Source organism: Thunnus maccoyii, chromosome 18 (genome assembly GCF_910596095.1).
Source record: "Thunnus maccoyii chromosome 18, fThuMac1.1, whole genome shotgun sequence".
Lineage (NCBI taxonomy): Eukaryota > Metazoa > Chordata > Actinopteri > Scombriformes > Scombridae > Thunnus > Thunnus maccoyii.
The window spans coordinates 6,892,591-6,905,724 of record NC_056550.1 but is presented as its reverse complement, the minus strand read 5'-3'; the positions used below and the strand labels follow the sequence as shown (position 1 = coordinate 6,905,724).

Genomic DNA, 13,134 nt, shown 5'->3' with positions numbered 1-13,134 from the left:
GTTTCGTAGTATTTCTTTGTTCTTGTTACATTACAGAACGTCTTCTTGGGAGGTCTTTTTTATGTCCAACAAGTTAAAAGAGCAATTTTCCTAATCTGATTTATTACACTGAATGATTGTCATGTAGTAATAAAAAATGCTTATCTGCCTGCACTGTAATAGAATAGATGTGTAAAGAAGTTCATAATAATTCTATCACATATACGGCAATAAATTACCATGAATTGCTTTCACCACAGCATTAGGCAAACAGCGCCAAGTAAACAGATATAATGTAATTCTAAAAAGCTAAAAATATTCAAGTGGCCTATTGAAACTTCTAGTATCTGTTTTTATTTACATGATGTGGAGTTCTGAGGAATCTCAAAATACATTATAAATGGCCACAGGAAATGATTTCATCACATTGTCATGTAAGATCCCATAGACACTCTCATGCAGACAAGCAAGGAACAGCCTCTGCATAAATTGTCACTGTAAGATTAAGACAGTTTAAAGCCTAGATTTAGGCCTAGATGAGAATATTGATACCACTCTCATGTTTGTATGCTAGACAGTTAGCTGGAGCTAGCAGCCAGTTAGCTTAGCTTAGCGCAGTGACTGGAAACGGGGGAAACAGCTAGCTAAACCTGGCTCTGTCCAAAGGCAACATTTGTCTAGCAGCTCCTCTACTAATTAACACTTTATATCTTGTTGTTTAATCTGTGTAAAAATTAAAGTAATATTGACAATTTGCCATTTTACAAGGGGTTTGGTGCCAGACAACTTTTGGTCAGGCTAGCTGTTTCCTGTTTTCAGTTGTTATACTAAGCTAACTGGCTGCTAATGGTAGCTTCATATTTACCTTAGGCAATTTTTTTTTTTCCCAGGATGGCAAAGTCCTGACGCACCCTACTCTGCCTCTGATTGGCTTACCGTGATATTCTTACCCTAACCCTAACCAATCTCACTCCTCATGCCTAAACCTAACCAACCTAACCAACAAAGGCAACGAGTAATAGCCAATCAGAGGCAGTGCAGGGAGGGTCGTGACTTCAACATACTAGGAAAAAAACAATTGGCTTATTGTACAGACATGAGAGTGGCATCAATCTTGTATTTCCTAAAATTGTATTCCTTTAACCAAAATTAATCAAACTATTAACTCTTTCTTTGGATACATTTAATCTTCAAAACAACGTCTCATATAAAGTTAGGTTGTGCTACAAAAGCTAGCTTACTGTGAAATCACCAGTATTGACAGTTCAGTTACAGCCAAGACCACCAAGGGATCACAAGATAAATCTGAGGATTCATTAGATAATTAACAGGACAGGAGAACAAGAAAAAAGAAAACATTTTTCTGCTACAGATAATTAAGTTTGACAAAACCATCTCACCTCATGGTCCATTTAGCAGCTGCTCTGGAGCTTTTGATCATTTCACAGGATGTTTATCAGTAGATGAAGTTGGCTCATTTGTCATGGAAGTTTCAACATTTCAAGAACAGCCACTAAATGGAGGTGAGATTGTTGCTGTGTCTGAGGTCTAGAATGCACTCTGAACTCAAAAGTATGTTCATTTTTTCAGACTTTCTTTTAATCTTTGCTTTTTTCCCACAATTTTAATGAATAATTTGACCAATTCAGGCCTCCAAAAAGTATTCAAATGCACTAATCTGGGAGTAATCACTCTTTGGTTGAACTGGTCAAACCTTGTAGACACATAGTATATATGCAACTTGTGATGAGGGGTCGCAAATAGACCCATCATCATTTTAAGGGGTCACAAGCCAAAAAATTTTGGAACCACTGTGTTAGGGAAAAAGAATGAGAGAACGATTAAGTGTAATCAGTTGTAATCAGTCTATAGAGGACTGGCTAACCAGTGTGGCCATGCCTGTTACCTTATCAGCTTCCTTGTGTTTTGCTGCGTTTTACATTGAAAAGCCTTCCTGATAGGAAGTAGGCCTCTGGAGTCTGGCCTGAGAAATTTATAGCCTTATTTTCATTGGAGGTGAAACATTTATACAATAGTTTGGTGAATAGAGATGTGTGTGTGGCGATAGGCTGGTGGGAGTGGATGCTGAAAGGTAAAGCTATTGAACGGAGACAATGGAGTGTTGTAAGAGGGTATTTTTAACCACCATGCTAAGTACCCTAAAATCACTTTTACATCATTTGCTATGTCAGTGAGAGAGTCATTTATAATCCTTCCGTCTGGCTAATATCCGTGACATTTCCTGAATACATAGCCTATTAGATTGGCCATTGTATTACTAATCTGTTCCTACCTGTTTGCTGCCTGGCTTCCTTTATATGCAGCCATGCAGGCTTTCATTCACTGACTAACACCCTGGTGGAAGTACTTTGTATTGGGAAAAGCAGCAAATAAAACCTATCAAATGTGGTTTTGGCGTTTTAATAAACAGCACATGTCACTACAGCCACATGTAGGACATCTTCAGCGTTATAAATCCCATGTTTGGTCGTTTTTAACTTGTATCAGCAGGTACCTGAAACCCAAACAGATACCAATGATCTGTCCCAGAAAGGGATGCTGAATTTCCCCAACATCGTCATCACACAAAAGAAGCTGTTCATGACTGTATTCTGGATCATGCCGCCCCCATAAAGCATGCCTACGCCTCCTCTGTGTGGAAGGGAGCTCTTCCGAGAATCTGCCCCCCGACTGAGAGCTCTGGTGGGCTGTTAGCATGTCCGTAATTGAAGAAGTTTGAATAAATCTCACACAGGCCAGTTACTAATTCTCATGACTCACCCCCACCATGCAGCCCGTCACACATCCCTGCCCACCCACTTCTCCCCTTTCCCTTTCCCCGATGTGGGAAAGCTCTTTCTTCCATTCTGTCCTCCAAGATGAACTCATCCCAAACCGCTGCTGTATGAACAAAACGTGCTTTCATAAACCATTCAGATCTCACACCCCTAACAGCTAATTGTGGAAAAAAATATACGTATTAAAGCATGAGCAAGTCAGTCAGTGACCTCTGCACAGCAGCCAATGAATTGTAAATGACAGTCTCTGTGAAAACTTGTAACTCTCAAATGTCAACCTTTTAGGAATAAGGACATGTTTCAGACTGACCATCATACATTTTTGACTTTACACCCAGTTTGGTTTTGAGACCAACATCTGATCATATCTCATTTGAAAACATGAAAATCACCTAAACTGGACTTTTAAAGTTTCTACTTCCACAGAGAAACCCTGTTAGGAAAGAATGCCTCTTTATCAAGGGTGACCTTATGCCTTTTAGGGGTTTATCAGAGAATGTGGGACAGGGAGAGGGTAAAGGGTGGAAGGTTAAACGTTAAAAATGTGGGAATGTGGACGTTTGAAGATCCCCAACATGAAATGAAACAAAGCCTTCATGGTTTGTAGAAGAAAGGGAGACCGTAGCTGTCGTCACCGACACACTATGATCTGCTGAATATTGATTTACAGTTTGTTTTTTTTATTCCATGATATGCATGGTAAAACATGAGAAGCATGAAACGAGCTGAATTTAAAGGAATAGTTTGACAAGAGGATTTAACTCTCAGCACAAAAGTGAATAAGCATGTTTCCCAAAATGTTGAACTAGTCATTCAAACTAAATACAAAGACTGTTATGCCATGCCAGTGACAATGTGACTAAAGCCGTTAAATGAAAATTCAAACAAACAGGAGAGCCAGGAGCTATTTGACTAATGAGGCAGAACACAATGCAGCCAACAATGCTGACTGAGCAATCTTCCTTTAATAATAAATACAAAGTTGATTTCCTCTCTGTGAAGGCTCAAAAAGCTCGGTGGTCAACCTAAAACACAGCTCTGCATAGCGTGCGGGATTCAATTTCAGTAAATCCTTCATAAATTTTAATAAACACATCTGTAAGTGTGCTGAGTCAAGTCATGAATAAGCAGAAAATGACTAAACAATAATTTATCTGCAGTATGGAAAATGCGCGGCTGGAGCCTGAGCTCAAACAGAGCAACTTGCCAGCCTGAGAGTCAGAACCGGCTGAGGTTTACATAGGAAATGAGGATGTTTGTGTTTGCATATAGACACAACTGACATTCACATATGCTCGGTTTATGTCTAATCAAAATGGTCCCGAATGGCAGCCTCTTCCTGTGTTTATTTGTACCAGAAAATCCCCACTGACTTTAGCAACTTCAACCAACAAAGCTTTTTCCGCCTCCAGACTCCCTATGAAAAATATCTACTTGGAAATAAAAAAATTTTTTTAATAAAAAATCTTTGTTTAAAATCAGGGAAATAAATGAATGCATTTTACTGTGCAGACTCTCTATAAAGACCATTTGGCTTCAACACAGACGAAAAACTTCAATTGTGTTCTTCTTGTAAAAACATGAGGCCTGGATTAGAGCAAAACACTTTTAGACAGTCAGCTCTGGTGAAAGAATTTACACATTCCACAGAGCCACTACATAAAGCACACTGTATGTAAATGTCACTTTTTACAACAGTCTGAGGCCTTTTTTTTTTTTTTTTTGCATCTGTTTGCATGATTGAGAGAACACAATTAAATGAGAAGCAGAAGAAATGGTCAAGTAAACCGTGCTGTGGCTGTGCTGAGATATATGTGCGTTTGAGTTTAAGGTTGTAGATGCAATCTGATCTGAATTTGAATGCTTTGACTGTGAGACACTAAGGATAAGAAAAGAAGGGACAGCAGACATGCTGATAGAGCAGCTGGAGACTGGAGTCTGGAGGGGAGAGTCAGGTAGCTTGTCTGGACAGCATGCATGCAATGGAAAAAAAACATATCCAACATGTTCTTCCCATTTCCCCTTATTAGGAGCTGGAACTGAGGTCACGGGCCGGCACAGCTGCACATGAAACAGAGTGGCAGAAAAGCTGGACAAAGGCTATTTCTAGGATTCCCATAAATCTCTGGCAGCCACTACAGCACTGGACATTACATTTGAGTTTATATATAAATTCCTGTGTTTTCCCTTTTTCTTTGTTTTTTTTCCCACTGGACTCAGTTGTATCTTTTTTTCTTATCATCCAGGATCACGTCTGTCTCTGACAAACACACAGCAGAAGCATAAAAAAACAAAACTCAATTCAACCTTTACTGTCCAGAAGGACATCAAACTCAACACTTTCAAAATGAAAACTGACCTTCTGTCACAGCTAAAAAGTTAAAGGAATAGTTTGACATTTTGAGAAACACGCTTATTTGCTTTCTTGCATAGAGTTAGATGAGAAGATTGATACCATTCTCATGTTTGCGTGCTACATAGTTACCCGGAGCCAGTTAGCAAGGTTTGTTCCACATGAAACACGGGTAACTCTACTAAGCAACCAGCACATGTAAGCATGCAACTTATAGCACACCCTGACTCTACATTCAAAAGTCCAAAAAGCATTAATTGTTTGAATTACAAAGGTGTGAATGCTTTCCATTGTCACTGGAAAATAACACTAAACGTTGAGGCTGTGTGTTTTCGACTGTTAGCAAGAGGTGAGAATCTCACTTTGAGGTGTAATTTTGCATCAAATAAGACACCAGTAACACCTCAGAGCAGAGAACTGCAACGGGTTTTTAGTATTTGCTGCTTGAGTTTAAAAAAAAAGTGTTTTCAGTATGTGTGAATTGAACCCAAACACACTCTCAGAAGCAACAACATCGGGTGAAGAAGTACATGACCTGTGACCTTCTTCCAATAAGGGAAAAAAGAAACAGTCACTTTAGGATTATTTGCTCAAACATCTCATTAGTCACTGTCAGACAGCAGCCAGACAATTAGCAAGTAAAGGAGACAACACCGTTCTCCGCACAAACAACAGTAAATCTAAAGCAGGCTCTCATGACAAAAGCAGGACTGACTGACTTCCTTTCTGCAAGCGCATTAACGTCACAGGAAAAATCACCCTGAGCCAGGAGTGTTGGACAGAACATGCTGTATAGAGAGAGCCCCCCAGGCAGTGAGACAACTCAGTGGGTTCGGACTGGTCATTCTGTGCTAAAAGTTTGCTTGTGGCCTGAGGGGGAAGAAGAAGTGACAGAGTAGATCCCTACTGTGGGAAAAAAAAAAAGACAGAGCAGGGAGTCCTGCTCTCATGTCTTTGTGTGTTAACTAATCAGAGGCAGCACACTGAGAGCTTGTCACAGTGTCACTGCAGGGTGTTAACTGCCCCTCTGCTGACAAGGCTCGTGAAGAGCATTTCAACCTGGTTATCACTTGGGTGGGCCTCAGGGAGCAGAGGAAGATGAGTTAAGGAGTATCTACAAGCAGGGAGACACCAACTGGAAATCACCTAAAGGGGATGAAGACTGAGATCCCAGACAGGCAGGTGTGGTTAGAGGAGCTGCCAGGCTCAGCAGGCAAAGCTAAAATAAGAACAATCCTGTTAAGGCGGGGAAAAAAGAAAACGACTAAAATTAGGGGATCACCAGGCAACATTTTTTGTAAAATGTTCCATCAATACGTGGTGAGGAAATGAGTCAGTTGTCAATTATTTGCTCTGAAGTGTTGTACGTCACACTATAGTCACAGACCCCCCTCCCCCTCCTCTATGTGTCACTTCTGACCAGTGACTTCATCTGTGTTTTTCTCAAGGATATCCCTCTCCTTTCTAGGCACAATGAGGCAGTTTCCTGTTTAGAGAAGGTTCACTCCGGCCTTCACTCACTCACCATCATCTTGTGTAATTTCCTCATCACTCTACCAGTGTCCAATCAAGGACACATCAGTAGGATTGAGGTTATACTCATATTCAACCAAACTGATAATTGTTTGGTGGAATAGGTTGGAAATGTTCCAACTATATAACAGCAAATAATAGATTAATGTCATTTATTTATTCAAATATGAATATTGATGTATCCTGTGGGACTTTACTACAACTTTTTGTCCTGCCTTTAATCATGGGGCCGGGTGACGTTATTCAACATAACACAACTGATGACACTGATTGAAGTGGAGAATCTAGGACTGCGACTAATGATTCTAATTATTGATTAATCTGTCACTAAGTTTAAGCTTAAGATAAATAATTTAGTCTACAAAATGTCAAAAAAATAGTTAAGGAATACAATCACAATTTCCCTGAGTCCAAGAAAATGTCTTCAAATGTCTTTTTTTGTGCAACCAACAGTCCAAAACCCAAAGATCTGAAGCTGATAGTTATCTAAGGCTGAAATAATGGGTTTGAGGATACAACTGTTTGTGTTGTGCTGTGGATCTCTCCAGCTGTGTTTGCTATTGTGATAGTGAGTTTAGGGACAGACTGCAACGAGATATAGAAGGTGACTAAACTCATTTACAGCAATCAGTATTCATCATCTTAATTTCTTTAGCACAGCAAAATACAAAGCAATTTATAAGGAAGACAAATAATATCAATCCAGAGACTTAAGTAGTGAAAGCAAGTTAAGAAAAAGACTTAAAAATGACATGTGTGCAAAAAAAAGTGAGTATTGATGTGTGAACTTTATGAAGCTCATATGGGAGGAGGTTATTTTCTGAAATCTGGGATTTCAGGACTGGAAAACAAGTCCAGCTGCACCACTGTCACTATTTATCCACTGACAGATTAACTTGATGTTTTAGTTTTGAGTTCACATCAGAGTGATGTGTCTCTTTTATTAACCGTGGGAGAGTGATAGACAGAGAGAGAGAGAGAGGTTGTTTTTTTTCCTCATAATCTGACAAACCTGATGAGCAACATGGAGCTGTAATGATATACTGCACATCAAATACAAACAGACTAGCAGGAAAAGCATTCTACAGTAGCCTGAGTGTACCTGCGGGCAAACTGATAAACCGAACATCTCACTTTCTTTCTCTCCGTTGCAACAACAAACAGAAACACGTAATCTGGCATCGAACTTTAATTCCTCCTGAGGGGGGAAAAAAAACTCAAGAGGTCAGGCGGGGAGGGAGGAAAATCGTTGAAGGGCAAAAACATTATAGACCAACCCACTACACGTTGAGTCCTGTCCTGCTTCGCTCCCACACATGTCGCTGTGGTGCGTGCTGATCGACAGAGCCTCTCCTCCTCCGGCCGTGGGATAACTTCTGCTACTACGAAAGTTTTACTGGATATTTCAACGTTTTTTACAGGTGCGTGAAAACGTTTTTTAAAAGTTACGTTTTTACCGCGTTGCTACGATAATATGTCTATCGGAGCGTAAAGTGTGCCCGTGCTGCTCAGTAATGCGTTTAGAGTGACTTTAAAAGTGGTCGTTTTTAACTCTTGTAGTATCCGTATAGTATGGATAGTTTGGGGTAGTTTTGACGATATACCGACATTTTTAAAACTGTCTATTTATGTGACTAAAGAAGTAAACCAGTAAGCTCAACCTAATTATTAATACGAATTAGAGTTGCCGGTTTGTATACTTAAATAGACGCGTATTTACGCACAGCTTCTATGTGTATTTACGCATTAATTATACACAAACATATATAATCTGTCGGTTTCTAGCTGTTGTGTCTCATAGTTTGCAAATGTAGTGTGGGTTTAAATCATCACTTGCAGAAAAAACTCTGCCACCAATATTAAATGGATTAAGAAAAAACGTTCAACTAAAAGGTTAATTTGAATCTAGACATTTAAAGTGTTTTCTCATTTTTATTCCCATCGAATACAAACTTTTTAAATTTCTGCTGCAAGTGGTCATTTCCCGTATTTGAGGCTTTCCCCTCATTATTTGTTATTAGTCCTATTGATATGATCGCTATTATCTGTAATTATCCATGAATTCTGAACATGCGAGAGTCTCTAAACGTATGTAATAGTCTATTTCCTGACTTTAATGATAATGTTTATTTTCTGTCATCAATACTAATTTTTCTTTACTTCTTTTTTCATGCAGGCTGGCTCTCGTCGCCTCCTAGTGTGCAGCTGGGGCAATGAAAAATTTTGATTTTTGAAGGAAAATTCTCAAACCACAGGAAATCCTATTTGATAGCATCAAAGGGAACACTTTTTCCCCTGCATATAAGAACTGACAACTTCTGTCTTCTCACGTCTTCAATTCCAAATCAAGAGGAAAGAATGCACAACCAAAGGACTTTATGACACCTAATCTGTGGATCTAATTTCAAAACGTATCAGAAAAGGTGAAGAAAAGACAGTTTCTTCCTCTGGAAAATACCTAAAATGGCAACAGAGACTTTCCATGCTACCTATACTGGTGTAGCTCCATCTGCGATCCCAACGTCCCCCTCAACAGGAAATCTGCTTCGTGAGATGTTTCGTGAGTACCAGAGCAATGCAGTCATCATTGAGCACTACAACTACACAGGAAAGCTGAAGGAGAACAAGTACAAGGAAGGACTCAAACCAGAGGCCATAGCTTTTCTGCTGGTCTGCTTGCTGATTGTTTTAGAAAATGCTGTGGTGCTTCTGGCTATCTGGAAGAACAAGAAATTCCATCTGCCAATGTACTATTTATTGGGCAACTTGACTCTCTCTGACCTGCTCGCAGGTTTCACCTACATGGTAAACCTCATAACATCCGGAGCCAACACATTAAACATGACCCCGGTGCTGTGGTTCCTGAGGGAGGGGGGTGTGTTCATCATGCTGGCTGCCTCCGTCATCAGTTTGCTGGCCATCGCTATCGAGCGTCATGTTACCATGGTGAGGATGAAGCCGTACCAGGGGGACAAACAGGGGCGGATGTTTGCTCTGATCGGAGCGAGTTGGGTGTTGTCGGTGTTCCTGGGTGTCCTGCCTGTCCTGGGCTGGAATTGCATGGGACGGCTGGAGCAGTGCTCCACAGTCTTGCCGCTCTACGCCAAGAGTTACATCCTCTTCTGCATCACCATCTTCAGTGCCATCCTCATGTCCATCGTGGTGCTGTATGTCCGCATCTTCCGCATTGTCAAGTCCAACACCCAGCGCCTCGGTTCAAATCCACACCGAAAAGGCCTTTACCGCAAGTCCCAGAAGTACATGGCCCTGCTGAAGACAGTCACCATAGTCCTTGGGGTCTTCATCGCATGTTGGCTGCCCCTCTTCATCCTCCTACTGCTGGACTTCTTCTGTAAAGCCAAAACCTGTGAAGTGCTCTTTAAGGCAGACTACTTCTTGGGCATCGCTATGTTCAACTCCCTTCTTAACCCTATCATCTACACCCTGACCAGCAAGGACATGAGGAGGGCCATCCTCAGGCTTCTCTGCAGACACTGCCTTCTGACAAAAGATGGACACATGAAGAAGATTGGGATGCCCTTCTTGGAGTGCAGCACCAGTAAGACTGATGCAGCCTCTCACAGACTGGAGGGAGTGGAGACAACAGTATCCTCCGGGAACTTTACGCCCTCTACTATTAAAGTCATCTACCCCAGGATGTCTAAGACATGATACAGGGGCCCACTTTGACTTTGCACTGAGGGCAGACTAAGAACTGGACCACTGATACGTCGAGGCTGATTCTCTCTAAACTGAGTCGCACATTTGCTTCAGTCGAGCAAACATGTATGACAGGAGTGAAGTTTTCTGTTGCACTCTGCCACGGTTTTGGTATTAATCCTCATGAATACAATAAGCTCAATGTATGTGATAGGTGTCCAAACTGGTAGAAAGACCTTTTTGGTGAATTATTATCTTTTTCAATTGTCTGTTCATATTTTCTGTAATAATGTAATGATGACAAACAGAAATGTCCAAGCCTTAATAGTTGAAGTTTCTTGTGAAAAACTAGCATTATGTTTGAAAAATGGCGCTTTTGCCTCTCCAAGGCCAGTATTTGTCAGAGGATATTCCTTTTGGAGAAATGCAATTTAATCATTTCAGTGTTTGCTTTTGCACATAAGATGAAATCAAAGAGTTCAACTGTGTGCATATGTTTCATATAAATACAGCCAATTATGCTGTACATCTTATAGACTGGGGCTCAAGCCCAAGCATGAGATTTATCCTTATCTCCTCTCCCTCCTGTGTAGCATATAATGATATGTTGTTACAAACATGGAGCATCCACACCCAAGTTCTGCTGCCAAAACCATGTAATTTCTGCCATCTGAGTTTTGGTCAGCAGCAACGTTGGGTAGAGGTCCCCCTCGACCAAGATCAGAGGCTCAGCGGCCTGGAGACGCACTGAAGACGTCATATGGAGGGTTGTGCTGGTTGGTTTGCAGCTTTGGAGGTCCTTTCAACATATGTAGCAGCATTTGATGAATGACTAAAAGCAATAAAGCTGACAGTGGAGGTTTGATTTAAGGGACTGGAATATCCCTGTGATATGCTAAAGCATGTGGACAAAAACAAGAGACTTAAGAACTTTTTTGTTGGAGAAAGTTCATCTTAAAACCATGAAATGATAGATTTCTAGCGAAAGAGCAGATATAATCTCGTCCCACATGAAAGAAATCTGTCAGAGCCTGTATAACAAAGTATGTGGGCTTCAGTGTTCAGGGGAATTTCATTGTGGTAACAGTGGAACAAAAATTGACGTTTTAACAATTTTGATCTTGTACATAAATGTAAAGAGAAAATAAATCTATTTACTGATTTTTATTATACCTTGTAAATATATATATAGCCTTTTCTGGACTTATCAGAAATGCATTTTGTATTGTAAAAACCTCACTTAAGTTATGTCAGTTTTATATGTGCACTGAATAAACAGATGTGAATGATTGTTTACATTTAGGTTGGTATATTCTTTACTCTGAGAATGAATCACCTGATCCAGTTGTCAGGAAGGTTATTTTGTTGATTGGTTAATGTCTAGACAGTTTAAGATCTCTCACTGATCGACATCCTTCCCATGTCTTACTGCTTGACTAAATGTTTACATGTAGCACTCACTAATACATATAATACACAATATGATAAACTACAGGACAGCACATACTGAGAAAGAAGAAAATCCAAATGATGTAAATTACATTAAACACTTTGAAGATATGTTATATATTCCACATATTGAGACAAAAAAATTGTGAATTTATCTTAAAGATTTGGTTGCTGACTTGAAACAAAGTGCTCTGCAAACACAGACGCTTTAGTTCAACATTAGAAAATTGACATCTTTTTTTTGTGCCCCAAATGCATACACAAATTCAGGTTGACTAATGATGTACTGAATGACGTACAACACTGACACTATAAGGCCTATCTCAAGTTATATCATAAATGACCATATCCTGAGTTAGTCTTAACAATACAGGAGTCGATACCAAGTTAAGCTTTAACAGTGAATGTAGCGTGAGTGTTACTGTACAGTGTTATAAACACTGATCAGCACAAACTGAAACTTAAGCATAAATAAAGACGAATAGATAACTTTAACTTGCAAGACCCCAGCTCCATGCAAACCACCTGTTAACCACTTAATGACATGTGCCTGTGGTGGAAGTAGAAATAAAGCTGCAGAAACAAGTCTTGTTCAAGCTGTTTGCCGTAAGGAAACCACATATTGGTGGTGGTTCTCGCAAGTGATGGTAGAAGTGAGAATGAGCATTCTTAATGCTGTATGTCACCCTACGCACTCTAAACCACTCACCATGTTGCAGTTGTATACATTTGTGGCATCGATACCTTTTCAAAGAAGGAGGAAGTTTCATTTCTTGGTAAAGTGGGCCTAACGGGGTAAGCCATAATATAACAGGCATGTTGAGCAGTGCAGAAACAATGTGGAAAATGCGCATTCTGCCTGAATAGAAGTTTCAAGTATGTTGTTCTTAGTAGTGATATATTCTGCCACTTTTTTGCTCATTCGTCATTACTAACTCAATTCAATTTTATTTATAAAGCGCCGAATCATAACAGAAGTTATCTCAGGGCACTTTTTACATAGAGCAGGTCTAGACCGTACTCTTTACTTTACAGAGACTCAACGATTCCCCCATGAACAAGCACTAGGAAACAACAGCAAGGAAAAACTCCCCTTTAACAGGAAGAAACCTCAAGCAGAACCGGGCTGTAGGTGGGCGGCCATCTGCCTTGACCATTTGGGTTAGGAGAGAAAGAAAGAGCAAGGGAGAGAGAGACAGGGAAGCATAATAACAACTATGCAATATTATGCAGTGTTAAGTATATTTATTCAATTGCTTGTACTTAAGTTATTTATACTTCTACTTCACTATATTTCAGGGAGAAATATACTTTTTACTCCACTGCATTTATCTGACTTCACAAATATTTTATATGCAAACT

General features: G+C 40.0%; 1 protein-coding gene across 1 annotated transcript; it reads left to right on the top strand.

Moving 5' to 3' along the window:
* Positions 1-7,794: 7,794 nt before the first annotated feature.
* On the top strand, positions 7,795-11,619 carry s1pr5a (sphingosine-1-phosphate receptor 5a). The gene is made up of 2 exons (XM_042392791.1): positions 7,795-8,084; positions 8,840-11,619. Exon 2 carries the CDS (start codon positions 9,127-9,129, stop codon positions 10,333-10,335), a length of 1,209 nt encoding a protein of 402 aa, XP_042248725.1. The 5' UTR covers positions 7,795-8,084; positions 8,840-9,126; the 3' UTR covers positions 10,336-11,619.
* Positions 11,620-13,134: the final 1,515 nt, after the last annotated feature.

What these genes read in the sequence shown, in the direction of transcription:
- s1pr5a (XM_042392791.1), top strand. Translation starts at nt 9,127, where the DNA reads ATGGCAACAGAGACTTTCCATGCTACCTATACTGGTGTAGCTCCATCT.